Raw genomic sequence first — 25437 nt, forward strand, 5'->3', positions numbered from 1 at the left:
GAAGGATGGAACTGAATGACTTAAGATCTCTTCCAGTTCTAAATATGTGATCCTATGACTTTCCTGTACTGCAAAGAAATGAATATTTTCTTTTTTCTAAATAAAAGAAATATTTTATTTATTTTGAGTTTTACAATTTTCACCCCCTACTCTTGCTTCCCTCTCCCCACTCCCTCACAGAAGGTAGTCTGTTAGTCTTTACATTGTTTCCATGGTATACATTGATCTAAGTTGATGAGAGAGAAATCATATCCTTAAGGAAGAAAAATAAATTATAAGAGATAACAAAATTACATAATAAGATGCTTTTTAAAAAATTAAAAGTAATAATCTTTGGTCTTTGTTCAAACTACACAATTTTTTCTCTGGATACAGATAGTATTCTCCATCACAGATACCCCAAAATTGTGCCTGATCGTTGCACTGATAGAATGAGCAAGTCCATTGAGGTTGCTCATCACCCCCCTATTGTTAGAGTGTACAGTGTTCTTGTTCTGCTCATCTCACTCAGCATCAATTCATGCAAATCCTTCCAGGCTTTCCTGAATTCCCATCCCTCCTGGTTTCTAATAGTTCCATGTTCCATGATATACATACATACATATATACGTCTGTGTGTGTACCACAGTTTTTTTAAGCCATTCCCCAACTGAAGGACATTTACTTGATTTCCAATTCTTTGCCATCACAAACAAGGCTGCTATGAATATTTTTGTACAAGTTATATTTTTACCCTTTTTCATCATCTCTTCAGGGTATAGACCCAGTGGTGGTATTGCTAAATCAAAGGATAAGCACATTTTTGTTGTCCTCTAGGCATAATTCCAATTGCTCTCCAGAAAGGTTGGAAGAGTTCACAGTTCCACCAACAATGTATTAGTGTCCCAGATTTCCCACATCCCTTCCAACATTGATCATTGTCCTTTCTGGTCATATTGTCCAGTTTGAGAAGTGTGAAGTGGTATCTCAGAAATGCTTTAATTTGCATTAAAGAAATGAATATTTTCTAATAATTTTTTCCCCTTAGAAGCATTGTAGTATTATGGCTGATGTTTAGTCAGGTAGACTTAGGTTCCTTTGATACTTATTAGGTATATGGCTATAGCAAATCATCTAATCTCTTTGCAATTCAGTTTCACCATCTGTAAAAAGGGAATAATAGCAGAGCTATTTTACAGAGCTGTTATGAGATTCAACAGAAATAATGTGTTTTAATGTAAAGACTGGAAAATTGCCTTCTGTGGGGGGTAGGGAGGGAAGTAAGATTAGGGGAAAAATTGTAAAACTCAAAATAAATAAAATATTTATAATTCAAAAAAAGAAATAATATGTTTTGACAATTTTAAAGGGATAAGAATAGAGGCTAGACTTATAACTTCTAGGATAGGGAACTTCCTGATGAAGAAATTCCCTCTACCAATTGAGGCTGGCTCTGCCCTAGGTCACACAGTCACTATGCATCAGAGGTAGAATTTGAACTCAGGTCTCCCGTTTCAAGTCTAACCCAAAAGCTACCATACCATACTGACTCTCAAACTTTCAAGGATTATATCAATATGTTATTATTGGTAAATATATATATATAAACATTTTTCTTTGTGATTCCAATTTAAATTACGTAAGAGACATGAGGGCCGGAGAGCATAAAGGAAAATCTATGATTTGCTGCAAGGCTAGATCAGATTCATATTATAGATTCCCCAACAAGTTTACTACAATGCGTATAGTTGGTATTCCTCAAGATAATTTTTCCAGTTCATGAAGTAATAATGTGTTTCATCATGACACATTTACGTGAACATATACTAATCATGATACACAGAGAAGAAAGTATTTCCAGCACCAGAAAGAGGCAGGTTTCTCAGGTCTCCAAGAAAACTCTATAGTTCTGCTAGACAATTACAGATATTCCTCCAATCTTCTGCAGATGGGATTATTCACTAGATCTAAAAAACTCAGCTTTTGTGAAAATGAAGCATGAGCTCAGATGAGAGGTCAGAAATCTGAATAGAGGGGGGGCAGAGCCAAGATGGTGACAAGAAAGGATCCTATCTTAGGAGCTCTCCCATAAAACTTCTAAACCAAGGACTCTAACTAAACTTTCAAGAGACAGAACCCACAAAGGGACCCAGTGAGGCAGTTCTCCTACTCAAGGTAACCTGGAAAGGAACAGAAAGGCTCTGCTCCCCAGAGTTGGAGGGGTGGTTGCCAGAGGGGTGGCCCACCAGAGTGAAAGAACTTCAACCTCCCGGAGGCAGCCCCAGGGAGCTGGAAGCCATGGCTCACAGCAGCGGGGGAGTTTCCTGATCTACACCCGGGGGAGCACTAGGTACAACTTGGGAGAACAGTGGGGGACCTCTGTCCCAGAGCTCTACCCAGAGCACTAGCACTTGAAGACCAGCCCTCAGGGCACACAGCAAGAAGCTTGGCCCAGGCAGTCCAGATCCAGGAAACAGAAGCAGGCAGATCAGGTAAGCAGGAGCCGCAGGGCATGAGCCCATTGAACCTAGGGAGGGGAGTGAAGAGAGACTGCAGAGCTCTGTCCTCTGCCCCTGGAACAGGCTGCTGGGGTTCTGACCACATTCAGATCCTGCTCTCAGTCTGGGGGCCCCCCCTCATAGAACAGCACCCCCCCACCTCAGCCCCATGGCAGGGGGGGGGCGGCATATGGTCATTTACAGACTGGGATGGAGGACAGAGCCTCACACACTGAGACCCTTGTGGGAGTGCCCCAAAAACTCAGGAAGCACCCCCAAAACAGGCTAAGGCTGGGAAAATGAGCAAGCAGAGAAACAAGAGGAATACCATTGAGAAATATTTTGCCTGTGAGCCCAAGAAAGATCAAAACACTCAGTCTGAAGATGAGGAAACACAAGCTCCTGCATCTAAAGACTCCAAGAAAAACAGAAATTGGGATTAGGCTATGACAGAGCTCAAAAAAGACTTTGAAAATCAAATGAGGGAGTTAGAAGAAAAACTAGGAAAAGAAATGAGAGAGATGCAGGAAAAACATGAAAATGAAGTCAGCAGCTTAGTCAAGGAAATCCAAAAAAAAAAATGCTGAAGGAAATAACATGCTAAAAACCAGCTTAGGTCAAATGGATAAAAAAGTTTAAAAAGTTATTAAGGGGGCAGCTAGGTGGCATAGTGGATAAAGCACCAGCCCTGGAGTCAGGAGTACCTGGGTTCAAATTGATCTCAGACACTTAATAATTACCTAGCTGTGTGGCCTTGGGCAAGCCACTCAACCTCATTTGCCTTGCAAAAACCTAAAAAAAAAGTTATTGAGGAGAAGAATGCTTTAAAAAAGAAGAATTAGCCAGATGGAAAAAGAGATAAGAAAGTTCTCTGAGGAAAACAAATCCTTCAGACAAAGAACAGAACTCAGGGAGATTGATGAATTTACGAGAAATCAGGACTTGATACTTCAAAACCAAAAGAATGAAAAATTAGAAGAAACCGTGAAACATCTCATTGAAAAAACAACTGATATGGAAAACAGATTTAGGAAAGATAATTTAAAAATTATTGGAATACGTGAAAGTCATGATCAGGAAAAGAGCCTCGACATAATTTTCAAAGAATTACTACAGGAAAATTGCCCTGATATCCTAGAAGCAGGGGGCAGAATAGAAATGGAAAGAATCCACAGATCCCTCCACTCCAAGAAAGAGATCCCAAAAAACCAACCTCCAGGAATATTATAGCCAAGTTCCAGAACTCCCAAGTCAAGCAGAAAATATTACAAGCAGCCAGAAGGACACAATTCAAATACCATGGAGATGCAATCAGGATCTCACAGGACTTAGCAGCAACTACATTAAAAGCTCATAGGGCTTGGAATATAATATACCAGAAGGCAAAAGAGCTTAGAATGCAACTGAGAATCAACTACCCAGCAAAACTGAATGTCCTCTTCCAGGGAAAAAGATGGACTTTCAATGAACCAGGGGAATTTCAAATGTTCCTGTTCCTGTTGGACTGGTCAGAGCTGAACAGAAGGTTTGATCTTCAAATACAGGACTCAGGTGAAGCATAGAGAGTGGAGGAGAAAGGGAAAATATGAGGACTTAATGATGATGATGAACCTGCATATATTCTTATATAGAAAAATGACATTGATAATACTCATATGAACCTTCTCTTTTAATAGAGCAGGTAGAAGGAGCTTTCATAGATGAAGCACAGGAGAAAGCTGAATTTGAAGATAAAGTATGGTGTAAAAATGGAGTCAATAGAAAAAAGGGAAATGTAATGGGAGAAAGAAAAAGGAGAGGGGGAATAGGCCAAGATATTTCATAAATAAGATTTTTCTTTATTACAATGAGCTATTGTAATGATATGGAAGGGGAGAAGGCAAGGGGGAATGAGGGAATCTTCGCTCTCATCAAAAGTGGCTAGGAGAGGAAACAGCATATATACTCAATGGGGTTTAGACAACTGGAGTAAGAAGGAGAAAGGGGGACAGGGGGAAAGGGTGGGGATGTGAATGAAGGAGGAGAGGATGGACCATAGGGGGAGAGTGGTCAGATATAATGCATTTTCTTTTTTACTTCTTGCAAGGGGATGGGATTGGATGGCCTGTCCAGGACCCATAGGGCCAGGTGGATGCTGGGCCTAAGGGGTGGTAGGGGGACTCGGGGACTCTTGGCCCTAGGACCAGGGATCTGTCTGCTGTGCCACTCAACTACTCTACAGCAGAGTCAGAGTGAAAGGAGAGAGAAAATTAAGTACATGATAGTGGAGAAATACAAAAGGAGGGAGTTGCGATCAGCAATGGCAACGGTGGAAAAATCTGGAAGTAATTTTTGTGATGGACTCATCCTAAAGAATGTGATCCACCCACAATAGAGTTGGTGGTGTTGGAACACAAACTGAAGCACATTTTATTATTATTATTATTATTATTATTATTATTATTATTATTAGGGGGGGTGCAGGGTAAACAGGGCTGTGTGGCCCGCCTGGGGCTGCATAGCAGCATGATCTTTGGGTGTCTGAGGCCGGATTTAGACCCGGGTGCTCCTGGCTCAAGGGCCAGTGCTCTGTCTGCCACCCAGCCGCTCCTACTATTATTACTATTTTATTTTACTTTAGGTCTTTTTTTTTCTTTTTTGGTTTATGCAGGGCAGTGAGGTTGGGGGGGCTTCCATGTCACACAGCTGGGTGATTGTTGGGTGTACGGGGCTGGATATGGGCTTGGGTGCTCCTGGCTCCAGGGCTGGTGCTCCATCCACTGTGCCACCTGGTCATACCTACAATTATTACTATTATTTTTTTAATTTTAATTTTAATTTTTTTCTCTCCCCTTTACTTTATCGCTTAAGTGAGTCTATATTTTTTGGGGGAGGGGGTATTTTGTTTACTCTTAAATAATAACATTTTATTAATGTATAAAAAACATTGTACAAAATGAGAATAAATAAATATTAAAAAAATAAAAAAGAAATAAGAAATCTGAATAGAGACAGAATTGTCTTAGAATTTTTTGCACATAGGAGAAATTCAATTAAGCAGTATAGGAGTCTTGGGGAAACTGGCAAAAAAGAATGGATCATCCCAAATATAATTGCTCCAGGAGAAGAAGAAGCTTATATAGTCCAGAAAGTCTAGCCTAAAACCTTGCTGCACAATCAAAGATCCTTGTAATCCTCATAAGGAGACTGGAGAATAGAACAAGGAGGGATGATGGACTCACAAAGAAGTAACTACAGAAGTGGGCCTTAGGTATATAAGCCCCAGACTGGGCAAACAGCAGTGGTGGTAACCCTAGTAGAACAACAGAAAAACAAAAGGCATGGGTACAGCAGGCTTGAAGACAGTTTGGGGGAGAAAGAATTCCCATAGAATGTCATCACACTGAGCTAAAGAAAGTCCTATTCATCGTGACCTACTTATAGCTCTTCATCAGAAAACCTAAATAATAATTCTTAGGCATAACTCCTTCAGATATGAAAACAATTTCATAGTCCTTGAAATTTTTTATATATTTTGCAGGTGACAGACTCTAAACAAATATCTCAACATCCCTTCTCCATGTGTCATTGCAACACAATTATAAAAAAAAATCTCTTTTTAAATGTCTTCTCCATATTGTCAAATTTTACATGGTAATATTTGCCTTACAAGTTTGAGCCTCAAATTGGGAGCTATTTAAGAGAGTCATAAATGCAGACAAGCATGTGGTAGGTAGCTCCAAACTGACACTGTTGGGTAGGAAGCACACAAAGTTCTAAACTGACCTAATTATTTTGTTTTGCTTATTATTTGTCCTTCATTCTCAAAGAGGATCATGACATCAGAGAGGTGATACCATGACATGCAAGTGAGCTAGGGCTGTGCAATCACCAGTTTCATGTTCTTCTTCAGTGTCATCTGAATCCAGTGACCAAATCTGGATCATGACTGGAGATGGTCCTTGATGCTGTGAGAGACCTTGGTTTTTTAAACCTAAGGTCTTTAACCAGCCTCATTTTGATGGAGGCAAAACCCATTCAGTGATTTATTTTTTTTATGAAAGAAATGAAGCAAAGAATGACCTCTTTTGTATAGTTCAAAAAAAAAAAGAAAGAAAAAGAAATCTAGGAGGGAAAGACTCTCAGGATTTCTGACCAAACGGAAATAATTGCTATTTACAATCACTCTGAGTCAATCAAGTGGGGCTTGACCTGGTACCTATTGTTGGCTAATCAAATAAAGTCAGTGATTTGGGTTCGATATTGATAAGACCAAAAGATTTTGCTCATATTTTTTCTTTCTATGTCACAGGAGCTAGCAGATATGCCTTGCTGTCAAGACACTTTCCCAAGGTAAGACTTCTCAAAAGAAGCTGATGGAATATGGAAATGAGCAGCAATACTTGATATCCTCCAAATGAAGACAGAAACAAGCCCGGCAGTCCCCAGAGTTTATGCTCAAGAAGCACTTTGTCCTCCTTTGGATACAATGACTCCTTAGATTTGATTTAGGATTGAAGTGTTACCAAAGCACGTTCTTATGGGTCTGAAGCCACAAATTACCAGGTCTGGAGGAAAACAAGAGCTATATTAAGACATACTCTGCAAACCAAGAAAAAAATGACACCTTGGCTACCCTGTCAAGCTACCCTGTTCTTCATATTTCAACTGCAATAAGGAACAAACTTTTCAACTTTCTGTCTCATTGAATAGAGAAATTGAGAAAATCAGTCCCTTTTAACCACAGCTGATTCAGGAGGACTTCTGTAGTCATAGAAACTGGGACTGATCAGAATAAAGTTCTTGGCCACTCCAAGCACAATCCTCAGTTGGAGAGAACTTGAAGTCACCAGAGATCTGAAATGTATTCTCTGGGGATTGTGAAAGGAAAGTCTTCCCAGACTGCCAAGCTGGAAGGAACTTGGCTATGCCTGTTCTTTGCAGATGAACAGTACATAATAAACAAGCAGAGAGAAAAAGCTTAAAATTCTAAATAGTCTCTTGAGGAAAACCAGAAAGTAGTTCCTGGGAACAATGAACAAAGGCTGTCATAAAAAGTGAAGTCATTGATTTCTATCATGAATGACTTATGATCATTATGATGTGGTTAGAATAGAGATTCAGCTTCCACTGCCTAAGGAATGACGGGGACTGTCTCCTATGAGATTCCATTTACACTCACTTGATAAAAGCATCCCGATAAATTAGACTGTCTCCGGTTTGTTTAAACCTGTCCTTCTCAAGCCCATGTAAGTATTTACCCATGAATCCCATTTCCATTTATCTATGCCTTTGGGACTTTGCTCACTCTGTTAGGAAGGCATGATGCATATTGAAGGTTTGGGGTAAGATAAATATTGCATATTGCCCAGTTTTTGATATCTTCATGTCAATATATGGGATATACTAAGCATAGAGAATTCAGAGTTCTGTGTACTTTCCAGACATCATGAAAGCCTTGAAGTAATAAAACTTGTGCCAAATGCATCCCAATCCATCTGACTGGCAATTGGACCCTGGCACTGAACTGGCAAGGGAGTTAGCAGGCTAAAACATCCAAAATATGCAGCTGATTCATGTCACACTCCATTTTCTTCTAATAATATTTCAAATAAAAAACAAATGTAAGCTTATCTGTAAAATTCAAAATTAAATAATTTTTAAAAATTTAAATATTAAATTCAAAAAATAAATATTAGGGGTGGCTAGGTGGCGCAGTGAATAGAGCACCGGCCCTGGAGTCAGGAGTACCTGAGTTCAAATCCGGACTCAGACATTTAATAATTACCTAGCTGTGTGGCCTTGGGCAAGCCATTTAACCCCATTTGCCCTGCAAAAATCTAAAAATAAATAAACATATATTAAGCATCATTTCTATGAACAATGAGAACAGTACAGGGTCTTATGCTTAATAGGAAGCTCTATAAAAACATACATTTAATAATATTTTATTAAATAATTATTTAGTGCCCATGATGTATAGGTCATACATTGTGCTAAGCACTTTATAAATATCATCCAATTTGATCTTTACAATAACTCTGAAGATAGATGCCATTAATAGCTCCATTTTATAGCTGACAAAGCTGAAGCAATGCACTCATGAAAATGCATTAGGCCCCTCAGCCACTTCTTTTCAAGATCTGAAAAGGTCAAGGTCAATGTTTTAAATGTTCTGTTGAGTTACTTTCAATTAGCAAACATTAATTAGGCATCTACTTTGGGCCAGGCATTCTACTACTACTACTACTACTACTACTACTACTGCTGCTGCTGCTGCTACTGCTGCTACTACTACTACCACCACCTCTACTATTGCTATCACTACTACTACTACTACTACTACTACTACTACTACTACTACTACTACTACTACTACTACTACTACTACTACTACTACTACTACTACCACTACCATACTATTACTACTTCTACTACACTATAAGCTTCATGAGAGTCCCTATCTTATTTAACCTACACATCTTCTCCACTCTCTACTAAAGTCCTATTATGATATTTCATTGTGACATTCATGTCACTCTGAATTTTCAAAAGTTATGACAGAAAAACCCAAGTTTTAATAGTATCTTATACTGAAAAGGGTTCCATAATTTACCCAGAGGTAAAGCATATGTCTGCTGCCTAAGAATCAACCTCTATAAGTCTGGAGAGGCTCATTATGACATTGGCCACAATTAATGAATTTTCAGTCACAGTAATCCTTCAACACCATCTACTAAGTCATAGAGATGTAATATATGCCAACAAAATATGTAATAGCAACAGCTAACAGTTCAAAAACTTTTTTCAGAGCACCATGCATGCCATCCAACTTTCAAACTAAGCATCCCAAAGTATACATCAGTCTGTGTCACTTCCCTTTCAAGGAAGTATGATTAATTCTTTATCACCCCAAGAGAGAATTTTTAAAACCTTTCATGGATGAGCTCTTCCAGGATGAAGACACTTTTCTCTTAATGATCATGCCCTTTATGTATGCTCCAGACACCTTGGCCTCCTTGTTCCTTCCCATCTTTGACATTTCTTAGCCTATTGGAAATGCTCTCCTGTTCTTGGAAAACCTAACTCCTTTCAAAGTTCAATTCACTGTGTGTGTGTGTGTGTGTGTGTGTGTGTGTGTGTGTGTGTGTGTATTTAGAGTCAGAGGAATGGATTTGAATTCCAAAGAATTGCCACTTACTACCTAGGGGACTTTGGGCAAGCCATTTAATTTTGTTTTAGTGTTGTCATTTATTTTTGGAGGCAATCAAGAGTACATTACCAGTCTCAGGATGGATTTGAACTCAGATCTTCCTGACTCCACTGCCATTGGTCTAACCACTGCACCACCTAGTTGCCTCAAATCACTTAATTCTATAGGTCTCAGTTCCACATCTAAAAGTGGAAATGCTGTATATTATGGACTCAAGGGCCCCTTTCAACCCCAAAATTAATCTTATCTGGAAACACTAGGGTTAAGTTCTAAGATTGAGGTCGAAACAACTGAGGGATCAAGAAAGAAAGGCCTCTTGAAAGAAGTAATACCTGAGCTAAGCCTTTATATACATAGTTGCTATGTATATAACTTTGGATGTAGCATGTTACATAATTATGTATATACATACACATGAACACTTTTCCTTCCTGGTTCTACAATTATTTTTTTTAAGTGTTGATGGGTGACTTTCAGTGTGGAAATTTCTTCCACCAGCGAAGGTCAGAAACTCATCTATAACTCACAGTCTTACAGAGCTGCTTAAGACAGTGAAAACTTATGATTTACCAATTTGTTAGTTAAGACTTGAAATCCAGGTCTTGCTGGCCCTGAGGTTGATCTTTTATATGGTACCTCATCCTTCCACATACACACACACATGCACACATAAACACATGTTATATATGGCTATGCATAAACATATATAAGTATATGTTCATGTGTGTGATATGTGTGTCTGTGATAATGATTGTGACTTTAATACATGATCCTGAAAAGTACCTTTATCCCAAACTACAAGGAATGTTTGAAAATAAGTCAAAAAAGATTTGATTCACAAACTCAAAATATTACTAGAACTGATAAATATTCCCATCTTTGCCAAAAAACTACATTAGGCTTTTGATACAATCAGTCATGAGGTTTTATGGAAAATTATGTCAAAGTTTGGTTGCCCAGAAAAGTTCATCAGTATTGGACATCAGTGCCATGATGGTATGCTAACCTGGGTTCTGGAAAGTGAACAATGCTCTAGAGATTTCTCACTCACCAATGGAGTAAAACAAGTATGAGTCCTTGCTCCCATATTAGCATGATGTTTTCAGCCATGTTATCAAATACCTTCAATGAGGATGAATATGGCTTCAAGGTCCTACACACTGAGGGCAAATTCTTCAAGTTGAAAAGGCTCCAAGCCAAGATGAAAGTGGAGGGAGTGTTTGCAGATGATTGTCCACTCGATGCAGCCTCTGAAACTGAGATGCCACAAAGTATGAATCAATTCTCTGCAGCTTATGCCAATTTTGGTCTAACAATGAACACCAAGAAAACCCAGGTGTTCCATCATCCAGCACCTCAGCGTCCATATGTGGAACCATCAATTGCAACAAATGGAGAAGTTTTGAGGACTATGGACAAGTTCATTTCCCTTGGTAGTGTCCTTTCCAAGGGGGTACATATTGCCATTGAGGTTGCCAGAGCCAGTTTGGTATTTGGGAAGCTCCAAAAGAAAGTGTGGGAGAGAAGAGGTATTAGACTGACACCGAACTGAAGAGCTACTATTTTTTGGAGAACTTACATAGGGCAAGGGGGTCAAACGAAGTGATACCAAAACACTCTGAAGGTCTCATTGAAGAACTTCAGAATCGATTGTTCAGCTTGGGTAACACTGACACTGGATCACCCAGCATGGCGTGCCCTCATCACTGAGGATGCTGCTCTCTATGAGGAGGGCAGAATTAATTGAAACAGCTCGAAGGATGCATAACATTTGTGAGTTTAGAATACTCACCCCAGGTGCTCACATGAACTATTTTTGCCCATATTGTGGTAGAGCATTCCAGGCTCATATTGGTCTGATCAGCCACAGACAGACATTCTGTAATTTGTCTGAAACATAGTGATGTGATTTTGGTCTTTTTCAATAATGAAGACAAGGGGTGGCTAGGTGGCACAGTGGATAGAGCACCAGCCCTGGAGTCAGGAGTACCTGAGTTCAAATCCAGCCTCAGACACTTAATAACTACCTAGCTGTGTGGCCTTGGGCAAGCCATTTAACCCCATTACCTAAAAAACTCCAATAATAATGGACAAGAACCAACCAACATTAGACTTAATTATTGACTAATTCAATCATAGGGATTTGTGCCTTATCATACATCCACACAGATTGAAAATTTACAATCTTAATGTGACCATAAATCCATTTCTTCTCTTTTTCAGAAGATGTGAGTTGTTTGCACTATTTGGAGTCAACAGTCAATGCTTGCCCCGACTAGTAACTCAGGTTCTGTGTGAGTCACCTAAACAACTTACCTTAGTGAAATTGAGACTGAGAAAAAAAGCCTTCTAAGTATATAATGGAAGCCATACTAGTGAACCAAATCTCTGAAGATTTGTGAATTTTCAATAAGTAAACTCTTAACTGTAATATTATAGAATAGCATAACTGCATTTTGCTTTTCAAGCTGAGAAAGTTTGTAAGACCTCAGAAGGCACTTTGGGAAGAAGAGGACAAATAAAGGAGTAAACTGGTCTAACAATATTGCTTCCACCTCCATGTCTAGCTTCTACTAAGCTTGTCAAAAATGATGAAGTAAACATAGTTGGTGTTATTTCAGAGTGGGCTCATATTGTCTTTGAGCTAGTTTCAAGATTCTGGCCCTGCTCCTGATATTCCCACCATTCCCAGTTGCCCCCATTTTCAAATTTTTAAATTTAGTCACATACCAACTGTCCCCACTTAATTGTTCTCTGCTAATATTTGTATAATACCTCATCATGACAATACAGTGGGAAGAGTTTTAAACTTTGAAATCAGAAGATCTGCATTGGAGACCAATGTGATTTTGAGAAAGTAACAACCCCCTAATCCCTTAAACCTCTAGTCCTCAAATATAAAATTCGGAGAGTGGACTAGCTAATCTCTAAGGTCTCATTATATAGCCAACATTCTGTTTCTATGGCCCCCATGATGGGGTGGGTAAGGGAGAGTTGAAGATGGAGTAAGCCAAGTCAACATGTAATTATGAATTTTCAGGTTTGCAAAGTACTTTACACTTTACAGATATCTGATTTTATGTTCTAACAACTCTGGGAGGTAGGTGCTATTATGTCCATTTTATAGTTCAGGAGTTAAATCTTGAAGTCTGTAATATCTTCAAGACCAAAAAGCATCAGTATCTTATTTTGTGTAGGGGATATCTGGACTGGAACATTACCCAGAATCCTTCAATTCAGAGCAGTAGGTATATCCATCCCTACAATTCTTGTTCCTAAGGTTAGGCCTGCCCAATCCTGAGGCTGGAAAAGTCGAGGATCAGAAATGCTAAAAGTATGAGGTGAGGGGGAGGGAGGAAGGGAGAGAAGAGATAGAAAAAAGAGATAATGAGAGAGAGAGACATGGAGAAAGAGAAAGAGGGGAAGAAGGGAAGGGAAAAGTGGGAGGGGGACAAGGAAGAAAAAGGGAAAGGGAGGGAGGGAGGGAGAGAGAGAGAGAGAGAGAGAGAGAGAGAGAGAGAGAGAGAGAGAGAGAGAGAGAGAGAGAGAGAGAGAGATGAATAGAGAGGAAAAAGAAGAGGGAAACAGAAGAAGAAAAAGGAAGTGGAGGGTGAGGAAAAGAGCCAGAGAGAAACAGAGAGAGAGAGAGAGAGAGAGAGAGAGAGAGAGATCTGATATTCACAGAGTGACCTGATAGTCCGATTTTTTCCCTTTCTCAGGCTCTTCCTTTACCAACTCTCACGAAGGTCCTGAAAATGGGCAGGCCTTAAACCATTCTCACTCTGCCAATAAAAATATTTTTAAAACTATAAATATCATGGGAAGCAGTTGTTTGAAAATGAGTTCCATTTTATAAGGCAGAGATAAAAGTAACTATATAAAATCAGATCACAATGAAGCATTGACCAAAGCTAGTAAAATGTTTCTAAGAAACAGGCATGGAGAAGTGATCAACAGAACTGGTACCAATAAAAAGTAAAAATTAATCCAGGAATAACTTGGATTTTCACTTATAAAGGACTCATGTTAATAGTTAACTTGAATTAAGTCCAAATATTTGAGCATTCAATTACAGTCTCTTCTAGTTCACCAAACAATGGTTTCATCTTGGAATCTCCATGATTACCAACTTTTTATTCAATCCAGTATAATTTCCATTATCTACACTAAAGCTATCTGCCTCCCTGATACCAGAAAACAATGCCATGAATCTGAATTGTTTGGAAATGTTGTGTGCCAGTCACCCATTTTTTTTGATGCCACCATAAATGATAATTTGTTTCAAACAGTTTTTTTAAGGCTCTACCAAGGGGTACCACATTGTGTTGGACTCTGGGGACTCAACAGTGAGATGACATAATTCCTGCCCTTAAGGGACTTACCGTCTAATTTAAAATACACAAGAAAGTGAGATACAAGATACAATGTAATTAAGACAAAGGAGAAATTCATTCAAAATATTTAAAGTAACTTTAATGAGGCAAGAACACTTTCATGTGGGAGAATAAGTGAAAATATTACCTGAGTTGGTCCTAAAAGGAAAAAAAAGACCATATGGAGATCAGAAAAGGCAGGATGTGATCAGGGAAGCAATGACAGGATAAAGAATTGTTTTCTTTTAATCCTATAGCACACAGTTCATGTTTTATGAGGCAGATAGCACAGTGAATAGAGCACTGGACCTGGAAGCAGCAAGACCTGTGTTCAAATTCTAACTCAGACACTTGGTAGTTATGAGATTAGGCATCTCTTAACCTTGACCTCATCTGTAAAGTGGGGATAGTAACATTACTTATCTCACAAGGTTGTTGTATAGATTAAATGAGCTAATATTTGTGAAACACTTTGCAAACCTTGAAATTCTATAAAAATATTAGCTATCATTATTTGTATATGCTATAGGAGTTTCTCAAATGGAAAAGTTATCTCTGGCTTCTCATTTCATAAATAAGAGAGAACTATTTTATTTTTTTTAATTTTGTTGATGTCTTTTGTTTCTCTTACCACAATGATTTCCTACCATACTATCAGCCACCCCCACTCTAAGATGAAAATTCTCTCATAACAAAAAAAGAATTCACCAAGTAAAGTCAACTAGCACAGTCTCATTCGGCACCTATCAAATAAGAGAAAAGTGTGTTTCATCTTCTGGAAGAGATAACTAATTTAGATGAAGTTCTGGGAACTGCAAGAAAATTAATACCTATAGACCTGACTAATCTTGTAGAGAAGAATATTGGAAACCCTGCTATATTTCATTAAAGTCATACAAAAATCCTCTGAACTCTTTTATAATTCTTTCTATTGGATAATAGCTTGGCAAACTATCTGCAAAAATTGAAGCCAATTTAACAGTGATATCAAAAATACATATTTTTTCAATAACAAAAAATAAATTAAAGCAAAAGCATGGGACCTATACATCTGTATAGTCAGTCCTCTTTTACTAACCTTAACAAAGCACATAGTAAGATATGATAGTTGGTTGGGGGAGGAGGAGATGGGAGAGAGAAATAGTCCTGGGGAGAGGATCCTTTAAGTTAGTCAAAACTAAAACTTAAAAAAAAAGAAAGCAATCTATGAATTTTTATCAATGAAAAGCAACCAGTTTCTGTGATCAAATACCAGCCAAACCAAGCAAATAATGGCCAACTGTCAAGATGGTATTCTGTTTAGCTGGAAAGCTAAACACCAGGAAATCAAATTACAACTCCTCTACTTCCAGCCAAACGAACATGTAAAGATTGATTTCCCCAAAAATGTTAAACATAGAATATGATGAGCAATAATAACTTACATTTATATAATTCTAAGAGATTACCCAAGAATTTTGCCAACAACAATTTTGTAACATAGAATAAGTAGAATTATTTCATTTTTCAGATGAAGAAAATAAATATCAGAAGGGTTAAATAATTTGTCGATTGTCCCCCAAGGAATACTAGTCAGAGTTGGAATTTGAATCTGGATCTCTTGACTATAGGCCCCAACATTTATTTCCTTACATTGTTTCTATGCAGAGTGGTACAACCATTTTTTTAAAAAAATGGTAATCTATTTAATGGGTAGCAAGTGTCTCAACACTTGACAAACATTTTAGTTATCATCAAAAATAAATCGATGATGACTTACGGTTTTTAGATATCAGCAAATACTATTTGTAGAATAAAAATATCAGGCCTTAACTCTCACCAAATATCAGCATGGGAAGTTTCATTCCCCTTGTCCTGTTTTTTTTTAGCCTGTATAATATTTTATCTACTTTACTTTTAATTTTTTGACCATGGTGTTTGTTTTATTAAACTATTAGTGTTTTTTTTGAAGTTACTGGCCAAATTTATTCCCATCTGTTGTAACTTTTCTGGGTGAAATTTGATGAAATGAAGACATTATGTTGTTGTTATAGGTTTTTAAATTATTTCTACCACCTGTTATTCTTTTTAAATTCCGAAGGTTGAAATTATAGTAAAATAAAATGTTTTGTGAGGTTTTTTCCTCCTCTAGAAAATGCTAAGCATAAAGATCGTGTAAATTCACTTTCACATCCTTAAATTAAAATGCTAGGCTTAACTCAGGTTTCTGGGTTCCCCTGATACAATAATTTGTCTGCTTTTTTTCTCTGATACCATTAAGCATTTTAAGTTTTACAATCAGCACCCAGGGAGTTGAAGAGCTATATTAGACTCTTAAATCAAGTAGGGGATTGATATTCTATTATTCACCCAGTCCCCAGCACTAATATTCTCTTTGCTGATATAGTCATTTTTCATGTTGATAACATAATGGTGTTTCATTCAGACAGCTTGTCTTAATGCTGTCTGGTCTAACATGAGTGTGTATAATTAAATGGAACCAGACCATGTCAGCAAAATATTATGTTGATCATAGTTCATATCTGATAGAGTGGGGTTGAATTGATAAAGACACGAGATCCCTTCTAATTATTTACTACATTTTATAGCTTTATAAGTCAAACTACAGAAAAACAAACAAACATTTTGTGGCAGATGAGATTATTCCTGAAGCTAATCACTTAGGCAAGTAAGTTGATATGGTCTAAGCAAAAAAAAATCATGTGTCCAAAATCTGAATAGTAGGATTGATGCCCCTGACTGCAATATCTCAGATTTCGATCTAAACAGAACTTCGGCAGTTATTTAGTCCAATACCATCATTTTCTAGATGAAGAAACTGCAAATCTAAAATGATCTATAATACCTCAACTCACCAGGTACTCGAAGACAGCAGTATTCCAAAAACCTACTCTGGCATCATAAGAGGCACAAGATGGCAATAAGCACTTTCTCAGATCCTCATGCCCTTCAAATCCCTGCAAAAGAGGAGTTATGCTCAAGAGATAGAGCATTTTGGGGGTTTATGGGTTTAAGAAAATCATATCTAACTCAAATAGAAGTAAGATCCCTGCAGGCCACATATTGACCTAGAAGCTACCTAATGATATTATTTTTGTTCTTTGTAGTTTTTATTTATTTTGTTAAATATGTCCCAATTACATTTTAGTCTGATTCCAGCTGCACTTGGAAAGAGAGTAGGAGTGGTCAGCTTCTGTGTTTGATACCTCTGGTCTAAGACACCAAGAACCCACAGGTAAAACAAAGAAACAAATAAAAACTTATGAACTAAGAGACACAGTGTGGAAAAAAAGCATTGTATCTCGAATCTAAGGTCTAGACACTTAAGTTCAATTTCATTTTACCTCTCAAGGCCTCACTTTCCTCAAATGCAAGATGAAGAGGTTGAATTAGTTGGCTTCTAAGGTCCTTCCAGCACTAGATCTATGATAGATGGATTGATTTCTGCCACATAATATTTGACTTTTCAGGCTGACATAGACCACTTCACTACCATCAAGCCTTAATAGCACATTGATTTTTTTTCCTGACTTAACTTGACACATGTCTCTGGTTGTCTCTTCCCAACCTCGGGGCAGCTATTGCTCAACATATAACATTTTACACCCACTACTTTGGTCACTCCCATCCCCTTCTCAGATCCATGAAGGATATCCTGGTTGTTTTCCAGAACAAAGAGAAATTATTTACTCACTGACTTCCTCCACTATTTTTTCTCCTTTTTCCTCTCTCTAATTGTTGTTAGTCATTTTATCCTGGACCTACCTGTGTGACTTAGTCAACCTTGCCATCCCCTACAGTTGCAAATTCATGTAACACCAGAGTTGGAAGAAATCTTAGTCTTACACCATCATTTTATTTTTAGGAATCTGAGGTCTAGGGAAGTAAAATAACTGTCCCAGGTTCATACAATTAGAAAGTGGTAGTCAAATCTCAGCCCAAAATCTTTCTTCTGACTCCAAATCCAGTACTTTACTATGCCATTATAAAGTTAACCCTTCAGCATTGTGGGGATTAGTGCCTCAGCATCCCTACAATCTGGAAAAGTCATGTAAAAATTTTTGTCCCTCTTTTTGTACCAGAGAAGAAGTCTGAATAATTATGGTATTACAAGATATTGATATTATACAATTATACATTTATTTTATGCATTTCTGAGTTTCTAAACTTTTTTGGTATCATCTGCTAGCTTTCACATGTCATCTCCCCAAATTCCCAAAGCTTCCCTTTTAATTTTTTATGCCAATCTATGATATATTGAAAGTGAGATAAGGAAATTCATGATGTGGAAGGAATAAAAACTGTATACTCCTTCCTCTTCAGGCTTTGCACTTTCCTTCTATCTGATCTAATAATGGAACAGCTTGCCCCTTCCCATACATTGATGATGATCTGTTTGTCATTCCTAAAAGCCAATTTCCTCTAGATGGTATCCTTCCAAATATAGGCATTAATCTGAGGAACTAAATAAATTCTTGTGAGTGGAATTCAGTTGCCTACCACCACTCGTTCCCCTCCCCATCACACCCATGCACAGGGCATACACACACTCCACAGCCCCTAGAAACATGTGGATGCTTGCAGGGTGTGGTTCTAGCATAATGAGGTTGATTTTCAAGGTGTGGCTTATGGACTCAGCCTCAGTACTTTAGATTCACATCTCTACATTTATTTTAGTGTCTCATCATATAATCAAAGCTCTCTTTCTATGAGAGGAAGGCAGGCATAATGGAGAGAGGGCTGGCCTGGAAGCTGAGAAGACCAAGGGTCATGTTCTGCCTCTGAAACACACCAGCTATCAATCATTCAGTCAATAATAATTTAACTGCCAGATACCTCAGCTAAGGACTGGGAATACAAAGATGGGCAAAAACTGACCTTTCCTTCAAGGGATTACACTCTAATGGAGGAGACAACATGTACAGACAAGATATACGCAGAACAGATAGAAGGCAGTTCACAAGGGAGGGTATTAGCAGTTGGAGGAACTTGGGCTCCTGAAGAAGGTAAAATTTGAGCTGAGCCTTGTAGGAAAAGTAACATCCAAGACTTTGAGGTGAGGGGGCAGAGTATCAGGCAAGGGAGAAATTTAATAAACAAAGTCTATAGGACATGGAGAGTAGAGTTCCAGAAAATATCAGTGAACCTATATTGCTCCACTCTAGAGTTTGTGGAAGAGAATAAAATATAAGAAGACTAGGAAGGTGGAAGGGGGGCGGGGTTGATTATGAAGCCCTTTAAATGACCAAGAGATCCTTTTATATTTGATTCTGGAAGTAACAGGGAGCCACTGGAGTTCATTGAGCAGGAGAGGGACATGGTCAATCCTACAGAAAAATCACCTTAGTAGCTGAATGAATGATATATCAAAGTCTTTAAAGAGAAATTTCAGGCAGTGAGACTAGTCAAAAAGCTAATGAAGTAGTCCAAGTAAAGGGTAATAAGGGTTCCCAATAGACTGGTGGGTGTTTGATTGGAAAGAACGTGGCACAGTGGCTAGAACAGTAGTCATTGAGTCAGGAAAATAAAAGTTCAAGTCTCTTCTTAGCTACTACCTCTGTGAGCATGGGTAAGTCAATTAACCTCTGGCTACCTCAGTTTCTTCAACCATAAAATGAGTATAACACTAGCATCTACCTCCCAGAGTTTTTGTAAGGATAAAATTCCCTATCTATAAAGGGTTTTGCAAACCCTCAAGTTCTCTTTAATTGCTTTTTGACTTGACTTACCCCAACCTCAACTCTCTCCTCCCACTTTCTCATGGAAGTTGCCCAGTGGAACTATCCAGACTGCCCTGGATATGCTCCTTCAGCTGGTGTCCAGTGTGATCTAATCCAGCTGGAGTACAATGTGCTCCACAAGAAGTCCTAACCCAAGAGAATCTGCTCAGGATACCACACTCCCTGGTTATAGATCTGACTTTTCTATATTTAACTAATGTAAAATTAGTTACATAAGTGCTTGGCAACAAAAGAACTCAAGTAAAAGCAGATCCTTTAGTTGCTAGCCTGACTATAAAATTCCTCTCAGGTTTATGCATAGAATGTGTACACACCCACTAATTAGTGACAGCTTCCATCCTCTTCCTTCCATTGTAAAGGAATTTCCTTATTTTCCCAGAGTTTGTGTATGTGATAAATTATTAAAGGGTATGTCCTTATTATCAACCATATGTCCTTATTATCAACTTCAGGTTAGTATACCTAGGCTGTGCAAATATACACAAAAAATGATGTGTCTGGTGGTGTATTTGTATGCACTTACTAATCTATGTATGGTTCTTTTTCTCTACTACCTTATTGGGGAATGTCCATACCTCACTTTGGATAATTCTTGTTTGCATATTATTCCCTTGATGACTCTACAGCCTAAGGAGAAGAATGGTGCCAGACCTGCCTGGTGCCAAGGAACCAGTATGCTCTCATTTCATTCGTTTGGTTGGTCATTGGATGGATCTTTGCTTCACAGTGTCAACAAAAGTGAATAAAGCCGTATTTCCAGTATCTGAATTCATTAAATAATATTTTATACTTCTTAAGTATTTAAAATCCACATTCACACACATGATCTCATTTGATTTCCACACTACTTACAGAATTAAATTTATGCCTATTTTGTAGTTGAGGAAAATGGGGCTCTGAAACTTACCCAGAATCACATAATCAGTAAGTGGAAGAACAGAAACAGGTAATACAGGTTTTTAGAATTTTTTGCATCTGAGGCTAAAGGTAGAAAGAGTGTCTTCACTTGAAATTGATGGAGACATTGTGAATTCAAGAAACATTGATATAAGGAATCCCCATCTTTGAAAATCATCTTTTAACTCCCAAAGCAATCTAATCAGCATTTATTCAATCCCTACTATGTGCAAATCATTGCAAGAAATTATTGAAAATTCTAACTTAATTTTTTTAAATCTGATAACTTGAATTTGTTACTTATTAGAAGAGAAGAATTCATGGAGTTATTTTCACTTGTGTTTATGATAAGGAGATGTTTTGTAAGCATTCAGGAGTAAGAATGGCTTGTTACACGGGCATTTGTAGTTCTCTTTTAGGATGATAAAATAGATATAATCATTTTGGTTGTGTTGAATAATGGTTTTTAAAGGTTTAAATATTTGAATTTGTATTATTGTAACTAAGATTTAAAGATTATGATTTTTCTTTAGCAAATCAATTTTGTAAGTCTAGAATAAAATAAAAATTTATTGGAGTTTTTTTTAATTCATGAAGGAGTTTATAGAAGGAGGGAAGCAGTTAGTCAACACTGTTCAATTCAATAAAAAGATTAAGGAGAATGAGGTTTATTTCTTCTTAATTATTTTCTGATACTGAGTATCTCACATAAGCTGTAAATGTAGGAACTGCCCACTGGCCAAACCCATTTCTGATAGTTATGGAAGCTTTGACCTGTTTTGTTTCTGACCTAGGTGAGTTTGTCCCATTTTAGGCAATCTCATGTCCCTCACCTCTACCCCCCATTCCCAGGGCTTGCCTATAGGTGTTGGACTTAAAGTAGACACCCAGTGGCTGTAGACAACTTATGTTTGGAACTCGAGCTCAAGTGATCCACAAACCTCAAGTTTTCTCAGTAGCACATATCCTGGTCATGTACTTCCATGCTTGGTTGAATGAAGTTTTAGGTAAAAAAAAATTATAACAGTTCCTTTTGTTGTAGAAAAAATAGAAACAAAAGTGAATTAGAAACAACTGGGGAAGGGCTCAACAGATTAGGTGTAGGAAGAATTTTAAGAACTGATACAAAAAAAGTGAGCAAAATTAAGAGAAAAATATATAGAGTAACAACTTCATGAAAAAAAGATCTATTTTAAAAGACTTCAGAGCTCTGTTCAGTGCTTTGGCTAAACATAGAAGATTTTGATGAAAGTAGCACATCCTCATAGAGAATGAGGAATTCAAGACAGGTAGGAGATAGATAGATAGATAGATAGATAGATAGATAGATAGATAGATAGATAGATAGATAGATAGATAGATAGATTGTATATATATTTACATATACATATATAAAGGACAGGAAAATTTGGATTTGTCTTACAAAGATTATGTTTTCTTTATCTACTGGGGAAGAGAGGAAAGTGGAACTGGGAGTATTTCCTGGAGAAAAAGAAGAAAGGAAAAAGGCCTTTTGACACATTTAAACTTAAAGAAGTTCAGAGGGAAATGGTAAATCATAACAGCTTTTAAAATAGCATGTGGAATTTATTGCATACTCTATTTTTAATTCTAAAATGTTTAATTATATTTAGTTAGTTTTTGTAATATTCTAGCCAGTGTTTCTTAATATAGGATCTTGGTAATTCCATGTAGTTGGTTTTATGCACTTAAAAACATTATTCTGAGAAGAGGTTTATAGGTTTCACCAGATTGTCAAAGGGATCCATGTCATAAAAAAGATAAAAGGTCTATCCTAAACCCTTGAAAAATATAGCATCACCGGGATTCTGTTTCTAGTGGCTTTGATTGGTACATTGCTACAGTACTTGACCTGATCCATGTTATTTCCTTTAATAAGAATACCCTTGCCCCAGATCATTCTCATCCTCTTGGAGTTTTCCCTAGACGTCACTATGTTGTTTTTACTTTATAAGCATAGGTTAAAAAGTATCCAGTTTCAGACCAGGCATAGACTTCTTCAGTCTTCACAAGAACTACATGTTCCACAAAGTTTCACAAGGTGTATTTGAAGTTAGAATAAGTGGCCTTACAGATATTTTACTATTCTGTGAGTACTATCTCTCAGAATTGGACCTGGAGTTGTGAAGACAAGAGTTCAAATACTGCCCCATACTAGCTGTGTAACTCTAGGCAAGTCATTTGACTTCTGTTTAACTCTGTTTCTTTAGCTTCCTCCCTTTCAGAGTTCTGGTGAAAATCAGATGTGATAATATTTATAAAGTATAATGCCTGGGACATAATAGATGTTTAATAAATTCTTGTTTTCTTTCCCTTCTCTTTATTTCTATACTCTTGGTAAAAAGAGCTAGAGAAAATTTTCATAATTTAATTGCATCATTGATACGCATGAAGCATCATAAGAAGACTTCCAGTACATTGGGTAGGGACCTCTAGGGAGAAGGTACAGAAACACATGAACAAGAAAAGAAGTTCTAAAGAGTCCCACCATCTGTACCAGCAGAGTTAACCACACTGCTGCAATTTATTCAATTTATTGATGAATTCAAAATATTAAAATATAATTCTGAATTGTACAAATGATTCTATTGAAATGCAAATGTAAATGATTATTTTATTTGTATTTGTTTAAATTGATATTTGTGTAATTAGCATTATTTTATAACTAGTTTAATGTATTATTAAATTTCACCTTTCTTATAATACCCAGCAGAGTCTGCCCCAAAATAGATACTCAATAGATGGGTTTCAACTTGAACTATAAATCATACAACCAGAAAATTCTGAAAAATGTTCCTTGCATGTAGAGGATTAATTGATGGGCAGCTCCATTGGCTGCTATTTAGTTATTGAGAGTCATTGTGACATATTAGCTAAAGTATTGAACTTAGCATCAGGAGACCTCTATTTGTATGATGGAAAATTATTTAAATTTTAGGAGCCTCCATTTTCTGATCTGTAAAATAGTAATAGTATTTGCATAATAGTTATTATTCTGGTTTCCACTGCCTGAAGACCAGGAATATTACATTTCACCCTTTCCCCAGAGTTTTCTCAAACACTAAAAAGGGCTGAGGAATGGGTCTCTCATCTTTACTATTGGTTCAACTTATTATGTTCCCTTAATTTTAGGACTTCTTTAGCACACCAGTTCCATTTAACCATGTAAAAGCCAGATTAGGGTTAATATTTACTTCAAAGGCATAGCAAGAACAAATATGCAAGCTCCAGTCCCATACTAGGAGAAGGAATATAATCCCTCTTATAAAATCTCAGTCTGAAGAAAGGAAGAGGATCATGTTCACAGCTTAACCCTGTTTTTATATAGCATCATTCCCTGTCTTCAAGGAGTATACATTCTAAAGAACACGACTATACACAAAACTATGGAAGGCCTATTCAAATGCACCCTATTATCTCAAAACTAACCCTTTAGGGGCAGCTAGCCCTGGAGTCAGGAGTACCTGGGTTCAAATCCAGCCTCAGACACTTAATAATTACCTAGCTGTGTGGCCTTGGGCAAGCCACTTAACCCCATTTGCCTTGCAAAAATCCAAAATTATCAGGTTTAAAAAACTTTAAATAACCTTTTTCTCATTCCTCCCAAAGTAGATTAAATTAGATTGTATTTATCAATATTGCTTTCTGCCTCCATCTTTTTTCTGCAGTTCTCAGTACCTAGCATCAATAAATTCAAAGTTTGCCTATAGAAAAAGAATTCCATGACACTAAATAGGAAAGGAAAAGAAAGCTGTGTAGCACATTGAATTATTTGACTGACTGATTCTCATGATTCCCTAAGAGGCAGATCTCAACCTTGAGATGGGTGCTCCATTGTGCCACTGATTTTCTGAATCCTTGCCATTGCCTCCTATAGTCCCAAACCATATTATCATTGGGAAAGATGAAACTACAGAATAAACATCCAAGAATAGCTCATTGCTCAATAATTCATGGAACATCCCTGGTTTTGTTCTGAGTTGATTTATTCAACATTTTGAGTTTATTTATTAAAAATTCAGTAGGTTATGGGAACCAGACCAAAACCTGTCTATATTGCTGATCACCCCAGCATTTGCAAAAAATACAAAATTTGAGTTTCCTTGACTTTGCCATCAGGTGCCTGGAAGATGAAGCTTGATCGGATCAGCTTAAAGTCAGACATGCCCTCTGTATTATTGAAGAAGAATTCTCAGATACAGATATACAGTCTAATGTTTTTTATCTTTCCCAATCTTAATTTGGAAATATTTGTGAAACTCTGTGGTTGTATTTTAAATGGTTAAGGACCAACCTAAGAATTTCAGAGTCAAACTCCAGAGCTGAACTTTGGAACTACAAACCCAAAATGGTTTTCAAACATCAAGTAACCTACTCTCACAATTAGTCACTATTGAATATCTATTAAAAGAGAGAATATTTTCCACTGGGGTTTTCATTCCACGTAGGATCTACCATAAGTGTCCACGTACTGAACAGATTCAGTGCATTCAACAAATAGCTACTGAGTGATCTATTCATAGGATCACAGACTCAGAACTGAAAGGGACCTTCAAGGTCATCTAGTCCAATGTTCTAATTTTTAAAATGAGGAAACAGGCCCAGGGAAATTACATCACACAAATATCAAGAGGCAGAGTTGGGTTTGGAACTGAGGTCCTCTGTCTCTAACAGAACTCTTCTTCACTTCCATAAGAATGGTTTTACTGTGGAGAAAAGAAATCTATTTAGGAGAG

The 25437-nt window shown here is 37.4% G+C and overlaps 1 protein-coding gene across 4 annotated transcripts in view; it reads left to right on the plus strand.

Annotated features, from left to right (window-relative positions):
- Nucleotides 1-20529, plus strand: part of MFAP3L (microfibril associated protein 3 like) — a 95121-nt gene extending 74592 nt beyond the window's left edge. Inside the window, exons 5-7 of one of the 4 annotated variants that reach the window (XM_074228970.1) lie at nucleotides 6769-7705; nucleotides 17191-17277; nucleotides 20410-20529. Coding sequence is in view for 1 of the 4 variants with exons in the window: in XM_074228972.1 (XP_074085073.1) it covers nucleotides 6769-6813 (45 nt within the window). In the remaining 3 variants the exon portion in view is untranslated. Of the gene's footprint in view, nucleotides 1-6768; nucleotides 7706-11892; nucleotides 12798-17190; nucleotides 17278-20409 lie in introns of those variants that run through there. The other 3 variants (XM_074228972.1, XM_074228974.1, XM_074228971.1) reach the window with 3 other exon arrangements.
- Nucleotides 20530-25437: the final 4908 nt, after the last annotated feature.

The sequence above is a fragment of the Macrotis lagotis genome, chromosome 3 (genome assembly GCF_037893015.1).
Source record: "Macrotis lagotis isolate mMagLag1 chromosome 3, bilby.v1.9.chrom.fasta, whole genome shotgun sequence".
NCBI classification, from domain to species: Eukaryota; Metazoa; Chordata; class Mammalia; order Peramelemorphia; family Peramelidae; genus Macrotis; species Macrotis lagotis.